This window comes from Serinus canaria, chromosome 2 (genome assembly GCF_022539315.1).
Source record: "Serinus canaria isolate serCan28SL12 chromosome 2, serCan2020, whole genome shotgun sequence".
NCBI classification, from domain to species: domain Eukaryota; kingdom Metazoa; phylum Chordata; class Aves; order Passeriformes; family Fringillidae; genus Serinus; species Serinus canaria.
In genome coordinates this window covers 47,600,371-47,612,381 of record NC_066315.1, presented here as the reverse complement: position 1 = coordinate 47,612,381, position 12,011 = coordinate 47,600,371, and the positions used below count along the sequence as shown (strand labels likewise).

Genomic DNA, 12,011 nt, shown 5'->3' with positions numbered 1-12,011 from the left:
CTTTTCTTTTCTAATTTCAGTAAAAAAATAATTTCCCCCCTTTCCCAATTCCCTCTTGAATTTCATTGGCTTATGTGATTGATAGCTGACAATTTTAATGGTCAGTGTTAGTGAAAAGTAAGGTCATTGTCCCAGTTTGAATTCCTATTATTTGCTGGTCCCAGGTAATGCTAATTGTTGCAGATAGCTGTAAAAAGGAAAACTGTAAAATAGTAAATGGCCTCATATCAGAATTTCCCAGCCTGTTTCCCTGATGATTTTGAACAGAATGCTTCTGTTTGCTCAGGGTTAAGCACAGGCTTTGATAAATTTAAATCCCAAGAGGTGTTGTAATATCTTGACTGCCTTGCAAATTTGACATGTCAAGTATAGCTAAAACCCAAGGAAGAAAGAGAATAATCAATTAAGCATATGTCTGTCATTCTGAGAGCTTGATGTGATTTATCATGCAGGAAATGCAGCTCCCCATCCAAACCTGTGCTAAGTCATACTTTCACAGATCTGCTGTAAACCAAGTTCCAAAACATTTATTTTTAAATCATTGCCTAATAAATAAACTATACAGTAAGAATAAATTTGGCAGGAAATTTAAATCCTCTGCTAACTTCAGTTTCTTTACCCAATACAAAGTAACTTGTTTCATCATAGAAAAGTTTAGATTTTGAGGAAAATTGTTAAAGTGCCATGAAGCTTGGCAGCATCACCTTGGCAGCATGACCTGAAGGCTCTGCTGCTGTTCAGCTGGACTGTGAAAGGCTGGACAATTGAGTAGAAAGAAGACTAATGAGGTTCAAGTAAGTAAAGTGTACAGTCCTGCACCTGGGGAGGAATAACCCCAAGCACCAGTACATGCTGGGGAGTGACCAAGTAGAGAGCAGCTCTGGAGAGAAGGATCTGGGAGTCCTGGAGGATGACAACTTGACCACGAGCTGGCAGTGCCCTTGGGGCCAGGAGGGCCAGTGATATCCTAATACTGAGGCCAGTAGGTCAAGGGAGTTGGTCCTTCCCCTCTACTCTGCTCTAGTAAAGCCACATCTGCAGTGCTGTGTCCAGGTCTGGCCTCCTCAGTACCAGAAAGGCATGGAGCTCCTGGGACAGGTCCACTGGAAGGCTACAAAGATAATAAGGGCTCTGGAGCATCTCTCTTAAGAGGAGAGACTGCAGGAGCTGGGCCTGTTTAGTGTGAAGACTGAGAGGGGATCTCATCAATGCAGATAAATATCTCAAAGGCAGGTGCCAAGAGGATGGTGCCAGACTTTTTCCCATGGTTCCCAGCAACAGGACAAGAAGCAATGGCTGTAAGCTAAAACACAAGAAGTTCACCTCAACATGATGAAGAACTCCTTTACATTGAGGGCAGCAGAACACTGAACAGCTGCCCAGGGAGTTCATGGAGTCTTCCTCTCTGGAGATATTCCAACCCCACCTGGATGTGTTCCTGAGTAACCTGCTCCAGGTGACCCTGCCTTGGCAGGTTGAACCAGATGATTTTCATACATACCTTCCAACCCTAAAAATTCTGTGATTCTGCAATCACCCCTGCTGAGACAAGGGATCTTCTGTCCTTTTAGATGGCATTTCCTCACCGCTGTGAAAATAGTTCTTTGTGGAAGAATATAGTCTTTCAGCACCTCTCTGTTTCCAAACTCTATTACAGTGTAGACTTCTATGGATCAAGTTTGTCCTCAGGACAGAACTGAAATACTGACTTACAGTTGCATTGCACCCTTGTTTTAGGGCCTGATCTGACTGATGACCTGAATTATTTTTTTTACACAGTTTAGCTGTGTTTACTCGTGAGAACAAGGTTTTTCCCACTTGATCCTTATTAAGATACTTATTAAGAGGATCCTTATTGGTCAATGTAGATGTATCACATCAGTGAATACAGTAGTAAAGTACGTGTTTGTGACTAAAGTTTATTCTAACTTTGGGAGTTAAATCCTGCCAATAGAAACTTCAGCTTACATGGAGGTACTCAGATTTTAATATTTTGATTTCCTCAAGATTAATATTTTGATTTCCAGAAGTAGTATGTAAGATAATACAATTAAGTAGCACAAATTATTGAATCTGGGACTTGTATTGAAAAAGATACCAGAACCATTGTTGAGGATGTGAAACCAATAGTTCTGGAAGCTGGCTTGCTCATGTTTTGAAGGTAAAGTGTTTACAGTAGTGTTCTATGAGTGTAGTTATCCAACACCCTATTTTTCCCCCATGTATTTGTGGGAAAAGATCTAGTGAAATAAGAATGATAAAATACCTCACAGAGCTTGATATCATGAACTAAACTAAAACACTTCTCAGCATCCACTTCCAGTCTTCTTGACTAAAGATACTTAAAGGAACCAAGGAACTAATTTAAAAAAATGTTATTTTGTATGTAAAGGATGACATGATAAATTTTTTTAAATCCCATGAAACAGCTCTATTAATTGACTTCTGCATTGCAGTGCTAAATTGTAGTCAAACCAAACTGATTGGAGAGTGGTGTTTTTCCAGCATAGTGATGCCTGAGCTTTTAGGAAAAGTAGTCCATTTGAGGAAAATTGAGGAAATTACCATGAAATGAACAAACCCAGGAATTTAAAAAATGGAGAATAAGGGAAAAAAGGTAATTCTAATCACATCTTCAGTCTGTAATAGTTCCTCTGGGCTAGTTTCCCATCCTTAATGTACCTTTAAGTGGATTTAGTCATACTCCATAGTAAGTGTATCTGCACTTGGATTTATTCAAGAATATTTACAATTATGTTTAAAATTCACACCTTGTTTTTCTTTAATGAAAATTAATTTTCTGACATAGTGAAACCCTGACTCTGTAACTAGGGTTACAGAGCTATTTCTTGTTCTTGGAATGCAAGGGATTTGAAATCAGTAACGCTGACCCCTTTTAATGTTGCAGTGAAACTGTATCACAAAGAAATATTTTGGTAGTGCTTAGCCAGCACAGCAAAAAAGAAAAAAAATCTGTGTCAATTGCTGTGGAGCAGTTAAGTATTTTCTGTAATCATCTAGAAAAATAGGGGCAGCTACTACACAGATTGGTCCATCATTTTCATCTGTACTATGTACCAAGTAGGTGTGATTTGCTCCTGCTTTGATTTTGCAGTGGCTTAGTTTTACCCTTGGAAAAGTTGCTTGAAGAAACAGGGCAGTGTAGAAGCAGTGAAGAGGAGCCATAGCAATATAAAGTTCACATTGTGCTGGCAAAGCATCCTGCTACATCATCAGTCTTCATTTTAGACTTAGATTCCAGCCCCCATGGCTTTTCCAGAGCTCTTGTCTTCTGATGATTAGATATATTCTGTTCCCCTGTTTAAATTTATTCATGACCATTTATCCTTGACAGCTCCAATTTAAAAAGCTGTTCTTACTCTTTGATGTTGACCTCAGTGATGTCAGGCATTTCAGCTGCCCAGTATTAGGCTGTGAGCCCAGATAAGGGACTTAGTTAACCACTCCTGCATTTAGTAGTAGGCTGCCACTCTCCTGTTACCTCCTGCCCAATTAAATTGTTTCTTCCCTTGCAAAATTAGAGCTCAGCTTTGGTTCTGTTTTTCCCATGAAAATGGTTTGTGTAAAGATGTGCAGTATTTGGCTTCTAGTCCCAGTGGGCTGGGGGCTCTCTTGCTGTTGCAACAGAGAAGAAACAATTAATTTCCAGATTCCACTAAACAAAGGTATTTTTCATATAAAACATGAGCTTGGAAAAGCTTGTGTTCCTTTGTTTGTTACCTGATGACAGTTGAGCCTGACTATTTTGATTTACATAATCATTTGAGCAGCCAAATGTTTTTCCCTCTGTAACAGTGGTAAAATGTCCATTTTGTTATGTGTGTGAAACATGGACTGAGATTTTTTAAATTTCTTTTTTAAAAACATCTAGGGGATTTGGGTGCTAAACTGCCATTAATTTATTTCAAAATTCCAAGTTGCTCTAGGCATCTTTCAAAATAAGCACACAGGATAAAACGATGGTTTAGCCTGTAGAAATTATACTAGGAAGGCATGTGAGAGACAGATGTGGTAATCAGGATCACAGGCACATTCCTACAATTTTTATTTTCAGTGAAAAAAAAACTAGTATCAGAATATGTGGGATGGTTTGGGTTTGTTTTTTTCCTTCACAGATTCCTAAGGTAAGAATACAGAGAATTCTTAGGAATTTAAATTAACAGGTTTGACCTGGTATTCCTCTAAAGCCTAGAGGTGCAGAAAGCAGCTGTTGCCTTAATCTTCAGGCAGGTTTGTCAGAGAGGTTGAGGACCCACAGGCTGTATTAGAGCATGGCCATCCACTGGAATGGCTCATGCTGGGACAGCTGATGGCATTGCAAACCTCAGCTTTCTGCTGCTTAGCAGGCTTTTGGCAGAACCTGCTGTGGGTGAGGAGATGCTTCATGTCCAGCTCTCACAATGGGGGTTAGAAGAGGGGAGTCATCAAAGAACAGTGAAATTTCATCCCTTGTAAGGCATCCAAGAGCCAGAGCAGCATTCAAGAGAGCTTGTAGAAGTAGCTTGCCTGAGACCAAGGGTTATTAAGCTGTCAGCATTAATGAGATATGAAATTGCAATTACACAGTGCATCTTTCTGATCATTTTTCCCCTTTTGCTGCATTAAAAAGCACCTTAATTAGGAATTGTCCTCAAACTATTGAGTAATTTAGCCCGAGCAGTAAGGGTTTGATAGTTACAGAACTGTTGTGCCTTGTGCTATGGATTATTCTAAAATTATTTTATGAAGAAAGAGGCCCCATTATTGTTTTTACTTTTGTACGATCAAAACCCTTACAGAGGCCTTGAATTAAAAAGCTCCTACATTTTTTTTTAAATATTGCTAATTTTATAAACCAGCTTTGATTACCCTGAAATTTCTAGCCTCTGTCTCTGCTCTTAATAGTGTGAGTATGTCTGTGTGTGTTTTGAAGAGAGTTTCTTGAAAGTCTATTTCTACCTATCCGCTTGTGTTTAACCACTTAACAATGAATCAACACCCTTCCCCTCCCCCTGCAGATGCTTTAATCCTAATCTTGCCCTAGTTACCCTGCAGATTGCTTTCATCTTTAGCTGTACTGCTCCTAATGCTTATCCCTTAAGCCTGGCTTTTGACTTTTGCAATGGCACTTGGTGTATCCGTGCATGGGCAGGTGCATGTGTACAGCCACATATTTTAGAAGGAAATAGTGTATGTGTGTGTGTGTGGTGCTGCATAATAAGAGAGCTGAAGTATTTCTTGCTGCTTGATTAGTCCCAGTGTTGCACTTCTTCAGTCATTAATTATTTGAAGCAGAGTCACCAGAGTGACATCTGATGAGGTGTCTGAACGTTTTAAGTTGAAAAGTGCTTTCACCTTCTGGATCCCAAATGGTTGTATCACTGTCAGACCTGCTAAAACTAGGTTTATACATTCAAACTAGAATTGTCAGCTCCATTAGCCCGGTTTATTCCCCAGAGCTGTGGAAGAGCATGGATTAATCAGTATTAATCTGGTAGGACTGATCAATAATTTTGATGAAAAGACTTAATGAGACTGGTGAATCCGGGTTAGTTTGATCCCTTAACATTCCAGCCACTGCTATTCTGAAGATGAATATCCATGCACAAGTTTAATGCAGTTTAAGTAAGCCCTCTAAACTTTACCTTTTCTTGATAGGGATAAGTTTTCATGTACAATTTGTTTATTGAAGAGCAATCATATACTAAATACAGGTTAACTGACAAAATTTTAAAACAATAGATGTGAAAATTTATCTCTGCCAGATTATGTGCTTAATTTAACACTGGGAGAGATTTCTGACTACTTATCAACCTATATGGCCTACCTTTTAAATTGAATATTTGAAACCTATTTAGATTTAATTAAGAATAATAATATTAATATTTATAATATTAGTATTCCTTGTATTTGTAGGAGTATTTTGTCATGAAGATGCATTAGGATATGCTACAAGCTTTTAGAAGAAAGCCTTTCCTGGGGTTGCTGTTTTATTTGTGGGTTCATAAATAACTATATTATGCAAAAAGAATTAATTGGGGAATGTGACAGGACCAGAGCTGATTAAATTTCCTTCAGAGTCTTATTGTCATCTTAATATGAAATCCTTGGTTATTTGGAATGCTAATGGTGACATTTTAAATCTAATGTGGTTCTTAAATGATTTGCAATATTAGAGAAACCCCAAACAAACAAACCAGCTACAACAAGAAAAAAAGGCAACAGAGCATTCTCTGCCTCTCAAAACAAAACCCAGAACTTCTAGACTATTTGTTTGCTGAAGAAAGTATTCCCTGCCAAGTTACAGTGGATTTTTAGAGACATAATTTTTCTTGTTTGCTCTTTAGGTTTTTCATTTGTCATAATGAACTGTAATCAGAGCCACAGTGCATACCCGTATTTACTGAAGGGAAAGGTGTTTTGGTGTTTTTTAGGTTTTACTCATGAAATGTCAGGAATGGCAGAGGTATTTTTGGTGGAGGGAATCTCAGGAGTTCTGGCAAAATGCCCTTTCTTAAATGAAGAGGCCATTAAAGGTTGAATCTTGCCATCAGATATCCCTAAAAGGCAGATTAAACCAAATCCAGCTACTGGAGTTGCTGCATTGAAGCTGATTTGTCTGCCTTATTTCTGTACTGCTGTAAATATCTTCCATCTGAGTGGATGTTCACTTTTTTGTGTTGGGTTCATGCAGGACAGTAGGATAAACCACAGATCAAAGAACACCAATTAATTACATTGATTAACTAAGGCTGTATTACTCACTCAGGTTTTCAACATGCTAAGTTTTGCAGTTCCAGTCTTACAGAGGTTTTTTTTTTTCTTCTATCTATCTTTTTATTAGGTGTAAGCTGCTGTATTAAAATCACTGGGACTTTTCATGCTGTGTGATTGTATAATTTTGCTGTTTAATGGTTTGCTGGCAGAGTACCTTGCAGGCAGTTTAACATGCCCTGGAAGGTAATTCCCTTTCAGGATCTCTGCATTGCTGTTTGTACTGAGTAGTTACTTCATGGAAGGGCTTCACTGAAATCCTTGGGGCTGCTGACTGTTTGGTGCCCTGACTATGTATAGAAATGAAGCTAATCTTTAAAAGTTGTGGTTTAACATGAAGAATTCCTGTGCATCTAGTCATATTATCTCTGATGAGTTTAAACTCATTTTGAATTTACTTGAGTTCATACAAAGATGTGTTGAATTTCAAATTTACAGGTGTAAAATGCAGGGTAGTGGCCTGCAAAACCTAAATAATTTGAACTGCATGCTTTGCAATTTGGTTGCTCATAGATAGAGTAAAAGAGATGCATCTCCAGGTTTAAAGAAAGAAACAAGGCATTAACTGTTAGAAAGCTGCTGTTCAAGATATATAATCTCTTCTCGTGCATTTTAAAATATATTTGTTTCGTTGTAAGAGAAGGAATAAACAAATGCTCTAACTTCCCATCAGTTTGTTTGATGCAGAGGTACCAAAATGTGACACCTCTACGTGGCCTTCAATTTAAGGAGGATTTCATAAGTGCTAAGGAAAAAGTTCACTTTCCTCTGTTAGACCTAAATCTCTGAATTTTTGAGAGTTTTTGAGAGAAGTGTAATTTGGACTGACTGATTTTTTTTTTTTTTTTTTTTTTTTTTTTTTTTTTTTTTTTTTGAGCATTGCATGCAGTGTTCTCCTAGGGATTACTTCTTCTCTTACAACTGCTTTTCTCCAGTTGACTATTCTTGTTATCCATGCTAAATTGTTCTGGAGACTACCTAAGGCATAGCCTCTCTTGCTCTTCTGCTACCTCTTAGTCCATAATTGGCTTCTTTTTCCTGCCTTTCTGAAAGCTTCCTGCTGCTTTATTCCCTCAGTTGCTGCCCTGCTGCATTACTGGTAAATGTTGTCATGACTCCTGTCTCTTGCAGCTTTGGAGATATGTTGTCCTTTACTCTGACTGCATTTGTTGAGCTGATGGATCATGGGATTGTATCGTGGGATACATTCTCTGTGGCATTCATTAAAAAGGTAAATTTGGAATCAATGCTATCTGTTCTATATCAGTTTAAATATTTGAGGTGAGTTGTGATTTGAGTTTGTTTCTTTTTTTCCTTTTTCCCCAGGTACATTATTTAGGTCATTGGTCAAAAAAGGTACACAAAAATGGGATTAAAGTGCTGTTTCAAACTAGAAATATTTGTACGGCAGAATCTGGTTCAACTTCTGTGGAAATCAGTTGGAGTGAATTGGAATCAACACAGTATTAGGCTTGTTATATGATAAATTGCTTATTCAATTACATTGTGACCTCCCTGTGCAGATAAAATACAGTTAAAGCAAAAAGATAGTATTTAGAGGTAATGTAAACTAAATTGAGTAATGCCATATTTCCAGGAAAGGACCCCAGCACTGAAATGTTTCCTCTGGGGTATTGAAAGAAGAGAAATGAGTTAGTTTACAGTTTGAAATTAGGATGATATCTAAGTTAATTAAGCTGAACTTTGCCCATCTGAATCTTGCAGTTGAGGTATGTGGTTTTGAAACAGGTCTGCTCACAATTTGCAACATATTCTTCTTTACTTACATGTCAGAGATGCACAAAAGCAGCAGAAACATGGTAGTACTCTTTAGGTACAGACATTTACAAGACTTGAGAAGAAGATTGTGTTAATGATTCAACACTTTTCATTTATTGGGGAAGAAAAGCCCCAAAACCATATAATTCTTCTTTACAAAGAATTTTCAAACCTGATTAAATTTATCCTAACTTAAGGTGTATTTGAACAGGTTCAAAAGATATCAGTTTCTTCACTAAAATAATATCAGAAGCAGTAATTAAATGAATATAACCTGTGGCAAAGAAACCTTCATTTTAGCAGAGTGTGTCAGAGCTAAGGCTTTAAATTTTTTTAGAAAATTGCTACCATCTAAGGAAAGCAGAAATTTACTTTTGTTGCTGAAAGTGAAAGAAGGATCAACTAGGGGAAAAAGCATTAGGTACTTTAGATACTAAACCTCAGTTTTGGTCATAAGAAAAAAAATAGTGTAACTGATCTGAGTTTTGGTCTGGTGTTTAAATTTCTTTTCCAATTTCACAGTACAGGTAGGTTGTGATGACAATTGTTGTTACCTTCTAATGGCAAAGAAAATTCTACAACTGCTTTTAACTGACTGCAGGAGACACAAAGTCCAGAATATACCTTGCTTTCTAGGGGAGCCTACTATGAAGAACCTATGAAGAAACTTGCTAAAGTTAGTTTAGAGCATTTACTTTGTTATTGGCTCAAAACAAATGTCTTTGTCCAACTTTTGCCCTGCGGACTGTCTGCCAAGCACTTCTATAGGTTTCTCTGGATAATGACCCAATTAAAAAAACCAACCAAACAAACAAACAAAAAAAGCCAAGCAAAAAACACAAACAAAAGCATTTTCACAAAGTACCTATATAAACCAAAACTGGCAGGTAAAACCAGAAGTGAAACTGTTGAGCAAGAAAGGGACCAAGGAGAATGATAGGGGAATGTGGTGGGTCTAATGCTGGCCAAATGCCACTGCACCTACTAGAATTATTTACTCATTTTCTGCTGTGAGATAAGAACTAAGAGGAGAGCAAAGAAGGCTCAAAGCTTTAAAGGGCATAAAGAAAACTTTATTAACAAAACTAAAAGGAAGAATAATAAGAATCAGAATAAAGCCTTCAGAACATTTCTCCTCCTCTCACACCTTCTTTTCTTTCCCACTGACAGTGTAAAGAGACAAAATCTGAGACTTTTAGTCAGTTTACCACCTCTAGAATAGTCTTTCTTCAGCTCTCTTAGGGAGACGAGTCTCTCTTGCTATGCTGTGGAGACTTTTTCACAAGGAACAGTTCTCTTGTGGCTTCAGTGTCACAGTGAATCAGCCACCTGGGAAAGGGAAATCCGTTTGCAGTGTGAAAGTACCTCCCATGCTTTACAGCTTTCCAACAGCTGCTTTCATGGGCCATGGCAACTTATGAGGTGCTATTTTAAGGATGAGCTGCTCTAGCATGAAAGCAAAAGTTCTCTTAATCCACCTCTGGGAAGCAGAGGTTTTCTTCTTCCTGAGGCAAGGTTTCTTATCTCTTAATTTCTCTCTGTTCAAACTTCTCATGAGATCAGAGAGTTAGAAGAGAAACAGAGGGACAGAGAATGGCAGAGGTTGAGGAAAGAGGCTCAGGAGTGTTCTGATCTGCATACAGTTGGAAGCCAGAAAGGCAGAGCCCTCAGTGGAGCAGTGTGGGCATGGAACAAACTTAGCAGAGCACCTTTGGACCATGTCTCATCTCTGTGGCAGCAATCTACAATTTTATCCTCACTAGCTTCTCTGAAGTTGGCTTTTGCCAGGCCACTTGAGGTCCTTGATGGGCTTACTCAAGTGACTGACAGGATGGATAAGGGAGCTGATAAGTTTCTGCTGAGGGGAAACTTGTAATCAAATGCTTCTGCCTTTTGAAGCTTCATGTTAAATGAAAGCTAAACTTGAATGGGTTGAATCAGTCTGAATTTTTCCTGGAGTAGTTTTTAAACTTAAAAATATAGAATCTGAATGAGACCCCAAGGGGAACCCCTGACTGCTTCTAATGAATAGGTACTTGGTGTTGGATGCAGACTCTCTCCCATCCTTTGGGTATCTAAAGACTGCTATTCCAAGTGCAGCAATTAAGTTTGTTGTTTTCAAGGAGTACTTTTTTCTTTATTTTAAGGGAAAATAGCACCATTTGGAAAAGCTTCCTTATGATATGCAAAGTTCTCTCAAGGCTTTTTTCTTGCTTATGATGACATATAGCTCATTTCCAGATTCCATAGTTGCCTAAAGGATTTGGATTCCAAGTTCTTAGAAAAAGTTACAATGATTGGTTATCAAAATTATCCTGCTTCTGGCCAGGACAGGGTTAATTTTTACAGCACCCAGGAGTGGGCATGGCTAGGACCCAGAAGAGTTATTCTATACCACCTCAAATCATTTTCTGGGGAAAGGGGAAGGGGTTCCTTCTGGGTCGGGATAGCGTGGCAGTGATTCAGATATTCCAGGTTTCCACGTTGTGAGCATTGGCAGGTGAAGTGTTCATCTCTCTCCTGCCCTCTGTTATTGATAGTATTGCTGTTACTGTTCTTTTTCTTGCTTCATTGCTGTTCCCAGTAAATTGTTCTTATCTCAACCCATGATGTTTACCTTCAGTGCCTCCAATTCTCCTCAGGTCTGCCACAGGAAGTACACGGGAGTGAGTGAGTGAGTGAGTGAGTGAGTGAGTGAGTGAGTGAGTGAGTGAGTGAGTGAGTGAGTGAGTGAGTGAGTGAGTGAGTGAGTGAGTGAGTGAGTGATGCATTGTTTGGGGTGTTCAATGGGAGCACTAAACAAGGAAATAACATTCCTAAACCATGACAAAAATGCACGACACAAGTTTGGTACTTCCATCTTTAGTTCCTAAAAGAGGAGAAATAATGTTTGTAGTATTGTTTAAGATATTTTTATAAAATCTTTAAAAGTTACCTAAATAATTGCTGATTCATAAGTGTATGATGCAGAGCCTTAGTGTTGACAAATTGTTTGCTTTACCTTCTAAAATATGTTGTGCAGAAAACAGGGTGACAGCCAGAGAAGTATTTCTGTATGTCACAACTGTCAGTTGTTTTTTCTGTAGTCAAGTGCAGCTCAAGTTCCTTACTTTAAAATTATATGCACCCTTTAAAATTTTACTGTGCACTTAATCTTAACAGAGACCACAACTTTGACAGATTTTTCTGTACATTTCTGACAAGAGGATAGTGCAGGCAAATAACTAATGAATATGCATAATGAAAATCATATCTGTTTCTTTCACTGTTTTTTCCCTATGTGTTCTTTTTATGGTGCAGCTTTTAAATAATAATAATAATAATAATAATAATAATAATAATAATAATAATATAAAGTAGTAGTAGTAGTAGTAGTCTATAACAACTTTTTGTTTAACTTTTGAATTCTCTCTTTTGCCTTAAGTGATGCTGAACCAGGAGGAGAACTCAGATGATGT

The 12,011-nt window shown here is 38.0% G+C and overlaps 1 protein-coding gene across 4 annotated transcripts in view; it reads left to right on the top strand.

Moving 5' to 3' along the window:
- The window catches only part of ELMO1 (engulfment and cell motility 1), a 304,600-nt gene that overhangs the window by 97,295 nt on the left and 195,294 nt on the right, over nt 1-12,011 (top strand). For all 4 annotated transcript variants that reach the window (XM_030231869.2, XM_050971394.1, XM_050971395.1 and 1 more), the window contains one exon: nt 7,906-8,005. In XM_030231869.2, coding sequence (XP_030087729.1) covers nt 7,906-8,005 — 100 coding nt within the window. The remainder of the gene's footprint in view (nt 1-7,905; nt 8,006-12,011) is intronic.